This window comes from Mustela nivalis (assembly GCF_964662115.1).
Source record: "Mustela nivalis genome assembly, chromosome: 5".
NCBI lineage: Eukaryota > Metazoa > Chordata > Mammalia > Carnivora > Mustelidae > Mustela > Mustela nivalis.
In genome coordinates this window covers 5267182-5287935 of record NC_139024.1, presented here as the reverse complement: position 1 = coordinate 5287935, position 20754 = coordinate 5267182, and the positions used below count along the sequence as shown (strand labels likewise).

The 20754-nt window shown below is 46.0% G+C and overlaps 2 protein-coding genes across 4 annotated transcripts in view; one reads left to right on the top strand and one right to left on the bottom strand.

Annotated features, from left to right (window-relative positions):
* PACRG (parkin coregulated) overlaps window positions 1–20754 on the bottom strand; it is a 512311-nt gene that overhangs the window by 91752 nt on the left and 399805 nt on the right. The window lies entirely within an intron of this gene.
* On the top strand, window positions 12–4101 carry LOC309864871 (uncharacterized protein). 2 transcript variants are annotated; one of them, XR_014311801.1, is made up of 3 exons: window positions 12–464; window positions 2635–3458; window positions 3508–4101. XR_014311801.1 is itself a non-coding variant. In XM_082730761.1 (3 exons), the coding sequence occupies exons 1-2, from the start codon at window positions 453–455 to the stop codon at window positions 3347–3349; spliced, it is 495 nt and encodes a 164-aa protein (XP_082586887.1). In that variant the 5' UTR covers window positions 12–452; the 3' UTR covers window positions 3350–3458; window positions 3508–4101. The 2 variants fall into 2 exon arrangements, 1 of the variants encoding a protein (XP_082586887.1); XM_082730761.1 differs by having other exon boundaries at window positions 2867–3458.

The window sequence follows — 20754 nt, the reverse complement described above, 5'->3', positions numbered from 1 at the left end:
CAGCTTGTCTCTTCACCCCTATTAGACCTTTTAAAGAAAGCCTAACACAAAAGGGGACAATTGAAATAAATTAGGAAAAAAATATCCTCTCATATTCTCTAATGCCTTCTTCTGCTTCGTAATCTCACACTCGACATTAGACAAATATTTTTAGTAGAAAAGTGCTTTCATTTCTTTTTCTCTTACTAGCATTGTAGTATCAATTCTAAGAGATGTTAATTCGCACAGTGTGAGGTGGATATTTATATTAATGAAATATGTGTCTAGAACTGTTCCTTTCTCCAAATTAGTTCATATTTTATTCCACACAAAGAAGAGATATATATTCTTTTGGATTGTAAGTAATATTTTAGCATTCGTTTTGGGAGCCACTGCACTAAAATGCTAGGAGGCCATGCCAAAAAGATGAAATCCTAAGGTATGATCAGCCAAAGCAGCTCAAAGCCAAGAGTATGCCAAAAACAGTAAGTAAAATGCATATTTATTTTATTTTTGTACTTTCCTTGATAGAACTTGATTAATATAGAGAAGATTCTAAGTTAAATATAACCATCTAACGATTTTTAAAAAACCAGCATTTAGCTTCAAAGTTGATCTCTGCTCTTTTCATTTTTCTAATTTGTATTTTTTTTTAAAACCACAACTCTCACGTTATCTTTATCCCTGATGAAATGGAGCACATTATGTCTTGGGAACAGGGGAAAAAAAAAAAAGAAACAAAAAGAAACATCTCAGAAAGAGTCTCTGAGTAGGAAGTTATTTCAAGTCTTTACAGTGTATTTGCTTTATTTAGCCAATAAAACAAAGTGTGCGATGTCAGCTAGCTTACTAGCAGGGCAACCCCACTTTAACTACAGTGGAATTCAAGTTGGCTATTAAGTTATGCTCGTGCAGACAGTGGCAATATGTTGGACAACTGTGACGAGAAAAAGCAGCAGCACCGACGGTCCGTGGCCCCGAAGAGGCCACCTCCATATGCTCCCCATCGCCTAACAGCTTTGCCGGCCCGTCCCAACTCCTCCTCGGCGACGTCCAGATGGTAGCCACAGATTGAGAGCCTGCCTCTTCTAAGACAGTCAGGTCTCACGTGGTATTCTAATGCACTCCATTCTGGTGAACGGTGATTCATAATTTCATTGCAAAAACAAGATTACGAATACTAGGTTCTTTCACTTTCTTCGAAGGGACTGTTATGGATCCTGACAGTCTGATCTTTTAATTGTCATAGAAAGAAATGAGCTACACGCATGTCCATCTCATGGGGCGGGGGGGATTGAAATTAGGGCAAGTGTCTGGTGTGAACTGGAGTGAAAGCATGAACAAAGGATTTTTCTGAGAATGACAGTTAATTTGGGTATTTCTTGAGGTTTATTTCTGTTGGAAAATGTAGGCCTTGCACATTCATTTCTTTGTTCACTGAACATATATTGTGTTTAGACTCTTGAAACCCTGGCCTCACCTGTCCCATGTGGTAAAGACCTACCGGAGGCAGTGGTCATTAATGTTATGTCAGCAGAGAGACGAAGCACAGCCTGAGCTATAAAGAACAGGGTAAAAGCATAGAAGAATTTCTTAGAAGGAGGGCCTGATCTCCTAGTAGGAGATAAACACAGCTTGGACAATAGATCACAGAGGAATGTGTGCTTATGCTACTATTTTTTTTTTTTCATTTAAGAAATTTCTCACTTTCTACGAAGCTTTTTAAAAAACCAGAAAGGAGATTGATAGAGATTTCCAATTTGTGAAAGAAAAAATGTAAAATCCTAGGGAAATATTCAACATAAACCCAATTGACATGATAGTACACTCAAATGCATAATAACATCTTTTTCCAAAAAAGGAGTATGGCATTTCTCAAACTGAAAATAATAAAAACAGATATTGGCACCTTCTCTCCATGTAATTTCCTGAGTTAGGAATTTATTCATTTCTTTCTTCCTACAGCAATTCCCCCAGATCTTCCAGATCTGGACTTGATGTTACTTGTGACTTTGCTTCTTTTGGGAAGCCTAGAGGCCAGCAGAAACATCACTTTTCCCTTAGTTCATCCCCAATTAGGGGATTTCTCTAAGGAGACCATCTCCTTAGACCATCCCCAGTTAGGGGACTTAGCCAAAAAACACTGTTTTCTTGAACATTCCTCCATCCCTCTTCCCCCTGCTCCCCTCACTGGGCCGGGCTTGCTTAGCCCCTGACATCCTGCTACGGCTTCCGGCTACAGGATTGTCCTGTGATCTGGTGGAATATCTCCCAGCTTCTGGATCTTTCGTGCATCACAGCCCCAGGTTCCCAGTGACCCACACGGGATTGCTGGGGGTAAGGGAGGAGATAAGAAGTGGGGGATAAGGGCTGTGTTCCATCCCGTCCATGCTTCTGGCTCTGCTGAGCGCATAAAATCATGTCCATGCAGGAAAACACGAATCCACAGAACAAAGGTGGGAACTTCCATGGGACAAATCATCTTAGAGCAAACTGAATACCGTGGATAAGACGAAGGTAGAGTGGAGTTTCAGTGAAGGAACCTGGAACCTCAGTGTTCTCTCACTTATCTGTAACCAGGTGCAAATATTTCTAGAAAAGAAATAGATCGAGGCCAACCTAATGCTAACAGGCCTTCCCCACACCTTTCCGCAGACACAGGCACGCGCGGCTCTTGTCTGCGCGCCAGGGCCTGGGAGGCTTACGGCGACGACCAAGAGACTCCCCGTTAGGGCTGAGAAAGTCCCGCGCCCGCCACAGAAGGAAACCGGGCATCACGCCATAATTTCACTTTCTTGAAACTTCGCCATGATTTTCTTAAAGACCACCGTTTGCCGTGAAAGGGACGCCTGCTTCGGCCTGCGAGCCGTCGGTTTTCTCCCCACAGGGGACTCCTGCACACACGGTCCCCCTGCGCTCGGAACGGGGCACGCGGGCTGCAAACACCTGCTGCCTGACGCGACCCAGGAAGGCCGGCCGAGCTGCGCCCGAGTCACCGCGGCCCCTGCCGGAGCCGGGCCGGGCTCCCGCGCGCAGCGCCCGACCGACCCACAGGGAAGTTTCCCTCGTTTTATTCTCAAAGTCGCGAGACGCATGGAGCGCCACGGCCACAACCGCCCTGGCCTATCGCTCACGGCCTTTTCTGATGAGCGGGCGACACCGTGGACATTCCCACGCCCGGAGCGCGCTGCGGTTGTCGCGGGGACTCGGAAGGGACGCAGCGATCTTCCCCTCGGGGGGCGCGGGAGGGCGGCGGGCGCGCCCCGGGGCGGCCGCGGGGGCCGCGGAGCCGAGCAGGAAAGGCCTCGGCCACAGCCTGGGGCCGGCCAAGTTCCTTACGAAAGGAAATCTTCAGAAATGGTACATTTGACCCACGGAGAGGGGGAGAGGGTGCTGCCTTCATCTCAAATTGTTCAAGCACATCCGTTTGAGCGAGTGACAGTTGCGGGGCCGGGACACCCAGCGAGCGGGAGGACAGGGTCAGCTCCGCGGCCCCCGCGGTCCCAAGCCCAGCGAGCGGGAGGACAGGGTCAGCTCCGCGGCCATCCGCGGTCCCAAGCAGCCTCCCAACACCCCGGGCTCCGCAGACCCTCACTCTTGCCCGTCAAACAGGACACGCCCACCGCCCTTGCCCATCCAACAGGAGATGAAACGGTGCCCCACACTGACCTCTCAGGCTGTTCGGGGCTGGCCTCCTAGTACTCCTTCGGGATCTTTCTTTAGAAGCCGATGCGGAAGTGCCTCCTGAGGCCCCAGTAATCTGGCTTTTTCTCAATTATTCATGAGACTTAGGGAAAATTGCATATTTTTCATTTCCTTTTTTTTTTTTCCTTTTGGTATGAATTACTGAAATCCCAAGCAAGGAACCAATCCAGGGTCTATTTTCTAGAAGCCTCTCTAGGCTAGCTTGGTTTGCTCGTCCTTATTTCAACGTGAAAACCGTCATTACCACGACAGCTCTTTGAACTCTGAGGATGGAGGATCCTGAGGACTTGACAGTTGGTGGCAATTGATGTAACTTGTTCTATTACTGCTGGCAGAATGTAGGCAAACATCGGAGTGAAAATCTGAATCTATAATCCACACGCACGCACAGCCGTATTTATATAACGTCGTAGCTGCGGCAGACGGGCGCGGCGGTGCTGGGACCAGAGAGGGACCACAGGTCCTTTGCTGGATGGGGCTCCCTCCCCCCCGGGCCAACTTCGATTTTACTCCATAGTTACGGACCAGTTCCTAACTCTCCACTGGCAACTACGGGGAGCCCTGGCCTGCCTCCCTCCTCTCTCTGTGCCCTCTCCCCTGCTGCCTTCGGGTGGGGCAGTGGGGACCGTTCAGTCACCTGCTCCCTCGCACACACTGGTCTTCTGAGCCACAGGACCTATAGATCCGTCCTTCTAGCTGTCCCCTCCTCCCTGCCCCATGGGCTGCTGAAGTCCCCATGTGCACTCTCACCCTTGTCCCCTCTGCGGGCTACTCTAACTCTTGCCCAGCTCCAACTCTGTGACGGCGCTGCTCTGACTTCACAGCCTGGCCTCTGAGATCGCTGTGTAGGCCCCTCTGCCTGCCCTGCTAAAGCAGTGCTCCTTGATTATCAAGGAGCAGGAACAGCAACTAACGTCTGTGACAGCCTCAGGAATACAGGGCCCTCGCATACGTTTGGTGCTTATAGAGACCTCCAAGGTCAGTTCATGCCCTTTTCCCCATGTGGAAACGGGACAGTGAGTGTTGCTGGTCCCAAGCGACAGGTGACACGGTGGGACAGAGGGTCTGTGAGTCTGCTGTTCAAGCTCGGGCACTCATGGGGCGTGCGGTCCTCCCTCGAGCGTGGGGTCTTGGCTTGTTCTCCTCTTTCCCCCGAGCACCCCTGGCTGTTAATATTTGCAGACGTGAAAGGCGCTGGTGAGCTGGGTGACTTAATGCCAGCCCACACCCGAAGGTCATGGAGAGACTGTCTTTCCACAGCTGATCTCCTGTGGGGCTCCTGATGAGCGGCATCACCACACAATTCCTTGGGCCGCAGGAAGCACCCATATCCCTCTACGGCTCCATTTCCAGAGAGACCGGGACGTAGATGTGTGCTGGCAGATAGCAGGACTAAGAGAGACCCACTGGAGAAACTACTCACATTCAAGACTTCTTCATCCTTTAAAAAATTATATGTACTAGTAAGAATTAATCAAACATACGCACCCCAATGAAGTGTAAAAAAGGGTTTATGATGAATCCTCCCTGTAAATTAAAAGTTTTCAATAATTCTGTTCAAGTATGCATTTTTCTCATAATGCTGCTTTAAAAGTGTTTTCCCATATGTTTCTGTCACTTTAATTTTCCTTATCATTGTTTTATGGGTTTAAGTAAGAAACAATTAATGTCTCATTTATGGCAACTCCTATTCTGCAGACTGCATGAAAGCCTGGTCATGGGAGCATTAGAAACGGTAAGACAGAACTCAAAGGACATGAGACTGCTGACGGGCAGGCTTCCAGGCTCTGTGCGCCCAGCCCAGGCCCCGGCTTCTGGTTGCTGGCAATGGCCCAAGGCCCGGGTGTCAGGCCGTCCAGGAATGCAGGTAAAGCAGCCCATTCTCCGTCATCCCACCGCAAGGACATGCCACAGGCCCGCCACCTGTCCCAGATCTAGCACTGAAAGCCCCATGTCCTGGCCACCTTCTCAGTCCGGAGCTAACCAGGGTGGTCGCCGCCCCCTCAAGGTGCGATCCAAAACAAGGATCGGCAAAGGACATTGAGGCTACCGAGGACTTTCAGTCCTGTTGGCTTCCCAGTTACTCCGGTCAGGTGTTCTTGCTTCGAGCAGTAAGAGGTTAACGTTTGACCTAACTTAGAAAAGGGACTCCCGGGGCAGTTCTATCAACACATCTGGAATGCCGCTCATGCAACTCAATCCCTCCTCCTCTCCTACTCACGGCCACGTGCTGTTCGGAAAGTATGCATGAACTCAGAAGTATGCAACGCGTGCCCACATTCATACCCTTGGTGCTGAAAGTCCAAGGTTAATACTATTTGCCTCAGAGTGAGGTCATGCAAATGTTACAGATCATGGAATCAGACATGTAGACACTAGGGTAGGTGTGTGTGTGTGTGTGTGTGCACGCACGCGTGTGTGCACACCCTGGATGGGGGGCAGTCAGGAGGCTCTCGTCCTGACGTGATGCCCGGGTCCCAGTTTCTGACGGCTCCAAGAGAAAACCTCCCTTTCCAGGGGCTGCTCCAGGCTCTGTGAACTCGTAGGCCTAGGCCTTCCCTTTTCCAGACAAGAAGAAAGTTAGTCACATTTTTTTTTTCCATTTTATAAAATAAAACCTATGTGTGGACTCAGTAGAAGGTTCCTCTGGTTTTCAGTCGTTATCAAAGTGAATTTCTTCCCTTTCTGCCCTTCCAAGTATAACCTTTCTGACACCATTTTAAAATGAAAAAAAATTACACATTGTCATTTTCTATTCTTTAATGGCCAAATGTTTTGTATCCTAATGCAAGATTCACAAAAATATATATATGATATGCCACTTAATAATGTTGAAAATGTATGAAACATTACTTATACAGTAACATATACTGCCTATATGTTTATCTCTAACTGTATATATGTGTGTGTGTGTGTGTATGGATATGTACGTTTGTGTGTATATTTATGTATAAGTATGTTGTGTGTACACAAGCTTAAGAACTACATAGCATAGTTGTTCCCTCTGGGGAGGGTTCTGGAAGGGTTCGAGCTCTGGAGGGGTTGGAGGAATTCGAGGGAGACACCTTCCCCTCACGCACACTTGCTCAGGGCCATCCACTGTCACTCCTCTTCTCCGAGAAGTGCTCAGGAGGCAGCCATTTGTCGGGTCAGGTTGAGGCCTCTGGGCTGCACGTCCTGGGTTTGAATCTTGCACGGGCCATTTCCACCTATGTGACCACTACCTGGAGCCTTAATTGCTCTGAGCCTCAGTTTCTTAAAACTAAAAATTCTAAAAATCATCTTAATGGATAACTAACTCCACTCATTTGGTGAAGACATGTGCTACCCTGAAGGACCGCTCTGAAATGGCTGTTTCAAAAATGAAAGAGTATTAGTGGATAAAAGGTTTACATTAATTCCAATTTCCCTGAAGACAGTGGCGCCCATTATTAGGAATTGGGAGAGTCACACAGATAAAGGTATATCTAGAAACCATTTCCTCTGTAATATTAAAAAGACTAGTACCCTTGTGCAGTGCCTTCTATGTTTCAAAATGCTTTATATGACATCACAACTTCACACTCTCTGCTTTGTGCATTTGACATGGACTGGAGAACTATTCTTTTTAATTTCCATTTGGGTGTGGTTAATTCTATGTTCCTGTGGAAGATAAGATAGCTTTGGTCTGAAACGTTCCTTTGTCAAATCCCTTAAAATGGAAGGTAATGAGAGAAAATAGCCACCAGTTTCATAAGGACAGTGGGTACGTGGTACTTTATTTTGATGCTATAACTCTAGACAAAAGCATTTACAGATGCTTTTTTTTTTTTTCCTTTGCAGCTAGAGGTGATTTCAAAATAGATTTGTGCTCTGGAAACAGCTGAAAGCACTGAAAATGTCCATAGAGATGAGAACCGATTCACGGTAACAGAAAGCCAGTGATGACTGTATTTGAAAGGAAAACTTTTACAGTGAAAAAAATTAAACAACTAATAAGATATGTACGCTCTTTCCTGGGGAAAAGGAAACTATCTTGAAAATGTTAGGCTCAAGTTTTTAAATAAAAAAATAAAAATATCCCCAGTAATACAACCATCAGTTCAACATATTTTCTATTTCAGTTTTCTTCCCCTGCCATCTTTTTCATTTATGCTTTGTGTCATTCCATCATTCTAGCGTTTCTAGCCACCTGTCTGTCATCTACCTACCTGTTTGTCTCACTATCTTCTGAACATCTATTCATCCCAGGTTTTTTGTTATATAGAGATAAGATTTGTTTATATCTTATTTCTTGGCTTTTCTTCCTTCTTGAACTGTAGGAACTATCAATAAGAGGTGATCTTTATGTATGACCAAGTGCCAAGCATGATTGGTCTACTGTTTATAGACGCCATTGGCCTAATGCCACCCCAAGACCCGCTAAGACAGATTTCATTATTTCTATTTTGTTTCTGCAGAGGTGGAAAGCAGTTCAACAACTTGTTCAATAAAGTACTTTCTACAGTAAGGTTCCTTGTAGCCCTGATACATGGGAGGCTTGGAGTAGAAGGGACATGGGGAAAGGGGAGGAAGGGGTCAAGGATCGCTGTAGGATGTAGATGCTGGTTGAGCAGAGGATGGGCAGTGTCATTAACAGAGACAAAAAATCTATCAGGGGCTCTTGGGAAGTGGTAAAAGTAACAGCTTTCGTGCTATGGGTGACTATGTGTCTGTGGGGGCAGGCACTGCCCTGTACTTATAACTGATGAGTGAGCGTCATTGTTTAGTTCCCTCAGTGACTCCACGAGGAACATGATGGGTTTGATTGTGGACATGTTGCTCTGAATGTGGCCATGAGATGAGGCAGGGAAAACGCTGAGCAGGTAACTGAGGCACAGAAGCAGAGTTTGAGCAAGAACAAAACACATGAGTGATTGGCACAGAGGCCGCGGAGGCCATCTCACAGATTCATGACTGGAAGAGGTGCCGATGCCCGTCAGGGAGCAAGAGAATGAAGGAGAGAAGGATAGGAGGAATGCTTGCCGAGCTGTGAGGGGAAGTCTCAGAAGCCAGGCCAAGATAGAAGGAGGTCTGCATCGTCAGCCAGTCAAAGAGGAGGCTCTGAGGAGAGATTGTTCCGATCTAGAATACGAAGGTCATGGCTCTCCAAGAGAGCGACCGTAGAATTGTGATGGGGACTGAAACTTGACCTCAGGAGGAGAATAATGTGTTCGTGTGGAGAAGAAATAGCATCTTTAGGCATAGGAGTTCCTTTGCTAGGCAAGGCAAGAAAAGAAAGAACTACAATAAGGTTCAAATGGGGGTGAGGAGAGAGGCCAGGCAGGGTCAGGTGTTCAATTGTCTTAGCCGTGGAGGCCCCAGGTGGCGCTGGTACAAGTGGAATCCCTGTCTATTTTCCCGGAGTGTAAAAAGTGTCTAAAGTGTATTTCCAGGAAATGGGGGTTGGATAGGGTGGAGTGGGGAATCCTTGGTGGCTAACAAAAGGAATTTTCATGGAATTGAAAACATAGTGTTATCAGGACGCATGAAAAAGAAAGAGGAGAATGGCCCAATGCTCTTCTTCATCGGATACATCTCTTAATGGGTTTCACGGTCAAATTTATTGTGTAAGTAAGACTGAACTCAAGAGACAGTCTCAGAAATGTGGTCAGGGTGGTGTGTACAGTTCACAGCTTCCTTAATAGCATTCTCTTTGGATTTAATGGCTGAAATAAGATAAGACTGAAATTTAAGGAATTATAAAGGAAATCAATAACTATCTGCTGTAATTTGTAGAACATTAAAATATAATACAAAAACAATCAAATGTCCTTCATCTATATGTGGTTGAGAAGACCAACACAGCCCTAAATACTATCTTCCCTTGCGTGGACAAAGAGCCTCCTTCAATTGTTACCTTTGAAAAACTGCCTTACTTTGAACACAGTGAGAGCTGAGGGTCAGTGGCAGTGGCTTCTCTCTGGAGGACAACTCCATATCAAGATGAAAGTTGAAGAGGACCAGGCTCAGGAGAAAAGGCAAGACATAAATTTAGGGGAGGAACCACCTGGAATATCCCTAAATGTCTGATGCCTAGACCATGCATTGATGACAAGGAAGGGGCTGATACAGAAGGAGGAGAGAGAGAGAGGTAGGAAGAGAGAGGAGAAGCAGAGTATGCTTGACTTGGGGCAGTTGGCCTAATTCCATTGGCCAAGCAGGTCTGCATATCCTAATTTTCATAATTATTTTTAGTAACTCCAAAATACTTGGACATCGGTGCCTTTACAGTAAGGCTATTGGGATGACTGAAGCAACCATGACCTAAAAAAATGGCAGCATCTTCAGTATAGATGTGCCAGTGGGACTCCAAATGCAGACTAACCCCAGCCATGCTCCATCCAGGGTGAAGGACCAGGGTTAGAATGGCCCTGGTAAGTCTGTCCGTGTGCGATGGGCAGGCAGCACATGGCTGAGAGCACCCACTGGCTGGGGAGTTCTCAAGGGCCCCACTGTGAGAAAGAAAGACCAATATGAAGACAGACAGAAAGTTCTGAAGGAAAGAGGGTTGGAGAATAAAAGAAAGAAACCGACTAAAAGAAATACTTAAAACTAAGTTCTGGGGCATCCAAGTAAACACAGCCACTAGGGACACTGGCTATGGGATCTCTGGAAGGTGGAGTTGGGTTCAGTCTCCAGCACAGATACCTTCCTTGTTGACCAGGATGACCACTATTAAGAGACTGACTTCAGGGCACCTGCGTGGCTTAGTGGGTTAAGCCTCTGCCTTCAGTTGAGGTCATGATCTCAGGGTCCTGGGATCGAGCCCCACATTGGGCTCTCTGCTCGGCGAGGAGCCTGTTTCCCCCTCTCTCTCTGCCTGCCTCTCTGCCTGCTTGGGATCTCTCTTTGTTAAATAAATGAATAAAATCTTTAAAAAAAAGACAAAGAGATTGACTCCTAATCCAACATGGGTTTGAAGAAGTCTCTGATTCTATACATCTTCCAACATGTCTAAAATATGTACGACACTGAAAATACACTTTTTCATTTTTATTTGAAATACTTGCAGGAGTAACTTTAAAAACATGACTTGATGGTACAGTTTTTAACGCTGCCTATGAAAACTTACAAAATTATCTTTGAGAAAAATAACTACTTAAGAAATAATACAAAGCTTTAAGAAAACATACCTCCCTAGTTGAAAGCTGATGCACCCTGTTCTCAAGGAAGACTATATAGGGCCCACGTTTTGGACACAATATCTCGAGTCTTAAAAATTGTCTGTCTCATACTCCCTGGGAAGAATTGCCTTACTAGGAATGCTTCCTACTTTGTAAGAGAAGTTAGAGCAATCCATGTTGAAAAATGGTGGAGGTGCCCACTCTGACCTTGCCTCTTCACACATTGTCTTTAAAAAGTTTAAATCAACCCTTGAAAACAAATTGAAAACAAAGCTAGAGGGTTTTCTTCTAGGCATCTGAACGACTGACAATCATTTTTTATCCCTTCAATCTAAGTGAAGCCTCATGGAAATGGTTGGAGCAGCAAAATATGTTCTCTAATTTGATATTCATAAAAATATAAAGTGGCACATTAAGACTTTTTGTGGACTCCACCACCAACTTAAAAAATGGATACTTTAAAATTGCCCTGAAGTAACATGCCAAATGTGTTTGAAATTTATTTGTCATAAATATTCATTTGAATTAAAGCCTTCAAATGTCACATCGAGGAACATATTGTAATTTTTTAAACCAGGAAAAACAAAGAGTCACTATTTATGCCCTTAGAAAAGTTTTTCTTTTTTCTTTCTTTTTTTTAATTTCCCAAAGCCTTGGGTCTCAGGTTTATGAATTGCAGAAGAGTAAGAAATCTTGGGCATTTGGAAAAATAGAAATCCCAGGAGTGGAGAAGTGTGTCAGATTGTCGCTGCAGCAGGAAATCTAGTGGCTGTCACAGGCTGCACAAAGTTACAGATGTCTGCGCCTGTCTAACGTTTGACAAATGCTCTCAACACACCTGACCTGGGAGCCAACAGGCAAAACCACCTTCCAAAAAAGGAACAAACACATACTAAAATAAAATATACTTTCATCAAGCCTAAATATAGTTCTACATAAGCCATCCTTGTTGGAGAAATCTAGCTTTATACACCGTAATAAAAAATGTATTTAAGATGAAATAAACACCTTAATTCATGCTCATCTTGAGACATACATACCAAAGTTTAAATGTTTAAAAACAAGGCAATAAAGACATTTTTATGGTTGATAACAAACTACAAATTTGTCTGGGGAAAAAAATCATTAAATGTTTGACAAAAGAGCTGTGATAAGACATAAAGAACACAGTATTCACTGTCTAAAGAACCAGAGGGGGAAATACAGCTTGTCCCTGATCCCACATTTTCAACTATGTGTGCTATGATTACAGTTATAAACAATGGCTACTGTGTCAGCACAGAGAAAAACAAACAATAGGTCTTTTTCCGAAAGTATCTGTAGGAAGAACATACAAACGAGTCCACAAGGGAACTGAACTAATCCTTGTATTCTTTGTAAAAATAATACTTAAAGATTCATTTGCAAGAATGTTGGTATTCTCTTCCACTGGGCGTCTTATTTTCCTTCATTCACTATAGAATTTTTCCCAACTTGCACCTGGTTTGACCAGCAGTCAGCTGGCTGCCGAGGATTCTCCCCGTGTTGTTCCCTCCACCCCCCAGAGACTGGGTCGACAGCTGCAGAACTGTGCTCTCTTTAGTTATAAAAGCAAGCTTGTGACATCCTTTGCTTGATTCAGTTAAAAACTGAATTAATTGAAGTCAAGTCAACAAATACTCCCTCAGTGCTTACTGCGTGGACGGCGCTGCTGGTTTGGGAGGGGAGGCTGAGAGAGAGGCCTGAGCCATAGTCTTCAAGAAGCTTCCAGTCTACGCTGGGGTACAAGACGAGGGTGATGCGGGCGGGGCAAAGCGTGTATTTCATAAGAGACGGTGATGAGGTGTCGCGTTAGTGTAGAGAAAAGAGATGGATGGAAATGTTGTCAAATAAGAGGTTCTCTGAGAACAGTCTTGAAGCACAGAGGGTTTTAGAGTTAGAGGGTAGGAATGGGGAGAAGGTGGCATTCTACTGACGGACAGAGGGGGAATAAAGTGTGCAGGATGGTCCACAAACAAGGCAAAGAACCTGGCTAAGCAGAGCAGGGAGACGAGCGAAGCTAGAGCCCCAGGGTCTCACAGCTGAAGGACAGACACATGCCGTCCTAGAGCTCAGGGAAACCTTCTGAAGGACCTACGTGGGGGCCCTTGCTCAAGAGAAGAGACGTCTCGGGCCAGAGGGGGCACTGACCGCATGGATGACGGCTGGGCGGAGGGGCTCGGTGCAGTCCAGACTGGGAGGCAGGGATGTGAGTGGAACACTAGCCCTGGGCAAGGCGATGGGCGTGGGGGCCGGGGGGGGGGCACCCCACAGAGGGTGATGAGGCAGAACAGAGAGATGTGCGGGTCAGAGGAAGGCGGAAAGTCAGATGACACCTGGTGAAGACGGGTAGGGTCTTTTAGAGAAATCCGGCGCACATGGAGGGAATTTGATCTGGAGCATTCGAAGGGACGATGATGCGTTTGTTTACTATAGCGTTTGCAGTACGAGTGTCCATCCCGGGTGGAAGAGTTGAGGAAAAGATGCCCATAGTTTATGTCGTTCTTCTGAACTAAGGGTTAACTAATCATGCCTTTTCTAACTTGAGTTCAAGTAACAATTTTTCCAAGCCATTGAAATAATAATACGTAAGTGATATTTTAATGTCAATATTCTAATATGTGTGAGATAAGGAATTTCTGATTTGAGCTGTTTCAGGAGCACAGAAAACATTGCTAAGCGGTGGTTTGGGTAAAAATCTTTAAAAGGGAGAGCAGCACTGGAGCGTTGGCTGAACCCAGTTGTGTTGGTCTTTGTGGGCTTCATTAGCCGAAGACAAAATAAGATCGGAATCATCAAGGAAAGAAGAGTCAGTTGGTTTCGACTTTGTCTTTTGGGCAGGCTAATGGCACAGATGAACGATTTAACACAAGAGAAAGCACCTGAAACTTTCGCCCCGTTCCAGGCTGGGCCTCGCCATGGATTTTGCTGAGGTTCTGGAGTGAGGGGTTAGTTTGTTCTCACTAACTTTTGTTCTTAATGTTTTTGACCTTTGAAGTCTGACCAGAAGAAAAGTAGAAAATGGATCATTTTTACCTTCTCTAAGGAAAGAGATTCAGATTTCATAAGAAAGCACATGCCTTCCAGGTCCCCTGTGCAGCCATGCAGGGCCTTTAGACAATTCTCAGACATATTTAACCTTCAGAATTACTTCAGTGCATTGGGCTCTTTGCTTAAGAGCCTAAGTGCCTTCCTGGGGGGCCTGTCGGAGGACTGGAGTCTAATGCAAGTCTTTGCATGAACCGGATTGTTCCTTAATCTGTATTTTAGCTTTAGAAAACTTAGATTCAAATATTTGGCTCAAGGCAGACCATTGCTGACGGGCCCCATCTTTATGATTGTGCTTTTGAGGAACAAACACACTTGCAGATATTTGGGGACTTTGAGTTTCATTGAAGAATACTTACACCTTTCCTTTGAAATTCTATTTATATTATATTTAGGCAAGTTTTCTGACTCCTAATAGGCTACTCATGAGTTATTGCTGGTAAGGTTTATAGATTAAAACCTTTCCGGGTGGTCAGCAATGAGCTATTTTTCCTCATTTGCCTATTATTGAGAAGGGAAAACCAATTTAATGCAATCGGCACACAGTTACATTACTAAGACCTACACTTTAAACCTACTTTCTTTCGAGGACTGTTGACCTTGCCTACTTGCAGTTGTCTTTCTTTTTTTGGTTTCTGTTCCTTCCACTTTTATCGATAGATTCTACTGCTTTTATGCTATTACCAGATATAACTCACAAAAACAAGTGACAGGCCACCTGGGAGCTTGACCATGCAAGCAGTAACCGAGCAGGTCAAGAGTGACCAGTGTGTCAGCATTTACGTGAACTGGGGGCCATGAATGCCAGCCCTTGTCCATCACTGGCATTGGGCGAGTGGGACTGGAAGCAGCTGACTGTTGATGCTGATGGTTTGGTGCCTGCATTTCAATACATTTTAAAAAAGATTTTATTTATGTATTTCGCAGAGAGAGAGAGAGAGAGAGCATGAGCGGGGGGAGCAGCAGAGGGAGAGGGAGAAGCATCTTCCCTGCTGAGCAGGAAGCCCCATGTGGGGCTTGATCCCAAGATCCCAGGATCATGACTGGAGTCGAAGGTAGACGCTTCACCAACTGAGCCACTCAAGCGCCCCCAAATACATTTTTCACAAAACTCATTTGTATCTATTCCCCAAGAAACCAACTTGTAGTTAGCTCGAGGGTGGAGTACCACGCCCAACTTTCTGAAAGAAAATGAAATGGAACATGTTGTTGCATGTAAGAGGACCATGGGAGAGATGGGCCATCTGTAGGCTGAGTCTTGAGGGAAGCACTTGCTACAATAAGTGATTGTCAAGGTCATTCAGTCTTTAGAGGTAGCAGATAATAAATGTGCAGGGCACAAAATAGCTAGGCTGTTTCTGTTCTTTTCGAGTCCAGTCTGTAATAAATGCCCAGGCGGTGGTGGATCTTTTCCTCTTTCTATGGATCTATAAAGGGATTCTTAAATCACTGTGTTAACAAACTGGCTAACAGTTCACCCGCAGAATTGAGTTGCCTAAAACCAGAAGTCATCATGACGGCTGTTAGGTATTTGTGAGTAAACCTCTTATTGGTTCATTTCATGCCTGATTCCTCTTCAACAAAATTATGTTAGACATAGAACTTAGTAGTACAGATGATGCTTTCTTTGATTATATAAAGGGGGGGGGTTATACACAAATTATAAATCTCCAATTTAGTTGCTTTTGGCAGAATGTTTTGTACAGTATTTTTCCACTTTACCATATTTGAAGTTTGAAAAAAAATTACCCCACCCCATATTTTGTTAGGCTAAAAGGGAATGGTCTCTACTATTTCAAAGGAAAGTATGTTGATTGCTTCTAAGAAAACAGAAATGTAGAAGATGTTTTTCAAGTTCTAGCATGCGTTCCTTAATTGTTCTTAGTAAATATCTACAAGTGAATAGCATTTGGAAAGGTCATACGCCTCGACCTTGCTATATATAAAACAATTCTTTCGCTACTACCACATGATATCTAGACAGACAACAACAACTGTGTTTTGAAGGAACAACATACAAGGGCTTGCAACTACTGAGAAAACTTTGGTGCAGACTGTGTCATAAAAATGAAACTAGACAAAGCAGGGGAAGGCTGACCCGTAGGAAACGGGGAGAGGCTGCCCTTTAGAACCACAGATTTAAAGCATTTCCAAGCCAGAGAGAGGACTTCTGGGTTCCCAGCCCAATCACTTGGTATGGGCCCTGTTTCCTAGGAACAGTCTTTCAGGCTGGAGTATTAGTGCTCCCTGCTAAGTGCAGAGCCCAACAAGGGGCTCAATCCCAGAATCCCCAGATCATGACCTGAGCTGAAATCAAGAGTCGGACCCTTAACCAGCTAAGCCACCCAGACACCCTGGCATCAGGTCAGAATTTTATCAAGGTCACATTTAGGAGAGTACATCGATATTCTACAGCAGCTTTGGAGGCTGAAATACAGATTCCTGGATTCAGAGTTATTAACCAGTCATTTCGGTTGGGTACAGGTTTAGCATCAACTGTCATCAAAGCAACCGATGCAGGACCAAGTCAATTCAACATCGACCAAACATCTGATAAGTGCCTACTGTATACAAGTCCAAGAAGGAAATTATTTGGGAGAAACTTTCCTACACAAAGAATGGCTGAGATGTGGCTTATCCCTATGTATTAAAAAGCAAGCCAGGTCTGTGCTTACAGACAGATCACAAAACTCTCTTTAGGAAAAGATTTGGTATAAATGCACGCAACCCCAAAGTAGCCCCAAAACGACAACTAGGAGTTTTGTTTTCGCCCAAAGAGCACCAGGATGTGATCTGGTGTTTAAAAAGGCAGTTCCTGTGGTGGCCGGGCATGTGTACAAACACAGGAATGTGGAGTCTCAGTTAGGGAACCCACGTGCCCAGCCAGAAGTGAGATGTAGCGAGACAGTGAGAGTCTGAACTCAGGCAGAGTTCAGAGAAGGAGAGCCTGAGGAAGACTGAGTGGACTGACTGGGTGTGGCTGGTGACAGGACGATGGCATCCGTGACGGCTCTGGAGTTCTGGCAGGGGTGGCAAAATGACCAATCTATTAATAAATATTGGGCATGTGACAAAGAGGAGGAAACAGACAATGAATTCAATTTTGGCCATTCTGGGTTTTAGGGGTCTAAAAGGCAGTTGAGGGGCGCCTGGGTGGCTCAGTGGGTTAAGCCGCTGCCTTCGGCTCAGGTCATGATCTCAGGGTCCTGGGATCGAGTCCCGCATCGGGCTCTCTGCTCAGCGGGGAGCCGGCTTCCCTCTCTCTCTCTGCCTGCCTCTCCGTCTACTTGTGATTTCTCTCTGTCAAATAAATAAAAAAAAAATCTTAAAAAAAAAAAATAAAAGGCAGTTGAAAACATGGGTTGGTATTCGGAGAGAGCAGGAGTTTACAAAATAGACCCAGGATCCTCTGAGCCGGAAGTAAGGGGATGGACGTGCGCAGGAGAGTGTGGAGCTCAGCCACTGCAGACTGGGATGGGTCGGGGCGGGGGTGGCGAGTCCGAGAACGCAAGTGAGGAGAGAAAATCAAAGGGGAGCATGTCGGGATCTGATGCCCACCCGTAACCATCAAAGTCACCATTCTGGGTGCACTGCGCGTGGGCGGAGGACTGAGGCTGATTAGATGCTTGCTGCCTGTGCCAGTCAGGAGATGGACAGAATGGCGCTTCTGGGGCTGGGGGCTGGGAGGGGGGCAGAGTGGTGGTTACTAAAGAGAATTCCGGCAGACTAAGTTGGAGCAAGGGAAGGTCCTTTTTGAGTCCATGAGATGGGGCTGGGGTGCAGAAGGGATTTGTCCTGAGCAGTGGTCTGAGATGTGCCCCTGCTCCCACTGGGCCAGGAGGCACGGCAGGTTCCAAGTGAGGGGTGCTGGGACCTGACCAATGGAACCAAGGACCCAAAATCTCAGCAAGGATATAAGGCAGAGAAGATCCACTTGGGGCACAAGAAGAGAAAACAAGTCTCTAGACCTGCGCTGGCTCCATGAAGGAGAGCGTTGAGGGAAATCAGAGAGGGGAGAAGCCGGGATATTGCTTTCTCCCCGCAGCTCTAGAGCCACGCCTAGCCCAGGTCTTGGACAGTGGGGGGCTGTGGGGACATGGATGGTGGGGGGGGGGGCTATGTTGGCCCAGGGTTCTGGAATCAACCCCTTGGGCTCCATTCTGAGCAGAAGAGAGTAGATCCAAAAGTTTGCGGGAGAAGCGGCTACACCACGAAATCTGTGGGCTAGCTAGCCCAGCGGGAGGGCTCTCGAGGACTGGCAGACGTGGGTAGTGCCAGGGCCTACAAGCCGCCGCGGAGCAAGTGTGAGCAGAATGGCCCGGTCACCATTTGAGGAAGACTTGCTGCTGTCTACGCTGGGCTGAAGCAGAGGAAGGTGGGGAGTGGGCCCTTTCCCCCTGCCCGGGGGAGGCAGGGTCACTTCCCAGGCCTTGGAATAGAGGCGGATGAGCTAAGAAGTAAGATGGCACAAACCAGGGCGGTCGCTTAAACCTCACTGTGGCAAAGCCATCTCCCCGGATTGACTGGAAGGGTCCTGACTGGACCTGGTGGGGCGGTGGGGGCCTCGGACTCAGGAAATTGATGGAGATCCAGAAAAAGAAAAAGAATGTTTCAGTCGGTATCCCCGCTTTGTGACCGCAAGCGTCGTTTCCGATGCGGAGGCGGCTGGTTGGCATTTTCCGGGATGGGTTAGGTGGGGTTGGGCTGAGGGTCTGGTTATCCCTCCAGGATCTTATCGAGGGCGATGAAAAGATGATGACCCTGCAGCCAGGCCACCGGTCTACACTGTGGGAATCCCCCCTTTGTTCTTTTGCTTACGAAATTTTTTTAATCACCTAAAAATTGGTTAATATCTTTGCAGTGGAAGGTGCTGATTATTAAAGCAACAGCATTTAACATCATTAAGCTCAGCTCATGTGAAACATCTAGATTTTGTGGACGACCAGGAACTATCCTGGGGCTTCCTCAGGCGGAACGCGAGACTCGAGCCTCACATATCCTATTAAGATGTCCCTAAGTTATAGGAGTTGGGTGGGTTGTTTGATAACAAGATCCCTCTGATCTTTCTGTGTTAGTTTCATCTTCTAGTACAATCCAGGCCTATTCTGGCCAGTTGCTCCCACGTCCTGTTTTCAGTAAAAAATCGAGGGTGACAGCCCCAAGTGAACCCGCTCGCTCCTTTCTCTTCCTCTCTCCGCTCCCCACAGGGCTGCCGCTGGGCTCCTTCCACCCCTGCGTGTGACCGCAGTGCTCGGCTGCCTGTGGGCCGCACATGCTAGGTTAACTGCTTTTCTGTTTCTTGGTTTCTGTTCGCTGCATGGCCCTTCTGGCTTCAGCTGCCCAGCCTTTCCGGTGTCCGGCCGGGAAGCAATCTTGAGTGACCTGGCCTAATTTGCACGGTTTGCCCCGTTTCCATGTGCCCACCAAGTCTCCAGTGGAGCCACACCGTTCCCTTCTTAGCTTTCCCAGACGCTGGTGCGCTTGTGCGCGAAGCCCGTGGCACAGTCTTTTCCAGGGACGGTCAGCCTTCTCCCCTCCTCGGGCGCAGGCGGGCGCCTTCACCCACGTTTCTTTAGAGCGGCGCCCGATGTCGGCCGAGGCTGTTCCCTGATCAGCTCTGGTCGGTGCTGGAGGAGAGCGGGACAGGTGAGGCTCTGAACTAACTAGCCCAGGTCTGATGGCTATTTTAAGGAATTCACACAAAGGTTTTTGGTTTTGTTTTTGTTTTTTCCCTGTAAGAGTGGTTTCAGAACTCCCTGCATCTGGACCACTTAAAGCAATTGGAAACGCCAGACCTGGGGTGGCCCAGGGGAATGAGCTGTGCGTACGCGTGTGTGCGGCACACGCACACACACGCACTCTTCTTCCTGTTTAGGTACCCTAAGCTCTTTGCAATTATAATGAAATATAATATTAAATAGATTGTAGCATTATTTAGGCACTACTCTTTTCTAACAGTTTTTATTATAACTCAAAGCTCCGAATTTCACCGTAATTTGTTAAGGCACCGGAAACGCATCGGGGATAGTTTTATTGAGTTAGCGCTGAGGCATACGCGGAGACTCGGTATAACCTGTAGCATCAGAGACACAATTTATGTACAGGACTTACTAGACACTTAAATGGCCCTAAATTGAATAAGAGACGTTACTTTAAAATTTCCAATTACGCTACATTCCATTATCTATGAGTACAGCATATTAGCACCAGGGTAAATTTCTTAAGAATCTGCGTGCAAAGAGCTAAATTTGCACATTGATTTTTGTCTTTTGTCTGCAGTTTAAGGCTAATTTAAAAGGATGGTGAGGAGATTCTATTTTCAACTGGCCGAAGTTCAGTAAGAATATAATAAAACACTGTTATAGCAAACTCTTTCACAGTGAAATTTTGGCAAAGCTAAATCTAATTCCTTTCAATGTGCTCCAACACAGCCAAAATACTGTTCTAGTGAGCGAGACACCCATTAGAGTGACAAGCTTCCTACAGTACAAGGATTTTTCCATATTTTATTTCAAAGCAAATCAGCACTTCATTGCGAATTAAGAGGACAAAAAGGAAATATTTTATAATAAAATCAATAAAGCCATACAGTTTCATTACAGCTATATTTTTATGATAGGCCTGCATTTTCCTAATTTCAGAAGCATATTTGATCACTTTAGACATAGGAAATTACTTCATTTAATTATTTCTGCAGTGAAAGCTTTGTAATTCTTTATAAAGCCTACTGATTAGCTTAAAAATCCTAATGAAAAGAGTGACCGGGTAACAGATCTCTTTGGGTACAAGTCAGGAACAGAAAGCCGAAAAGGTGTTTCTTTTACACCTCACTGCTCCCCACCCCAACACACCCACCCCC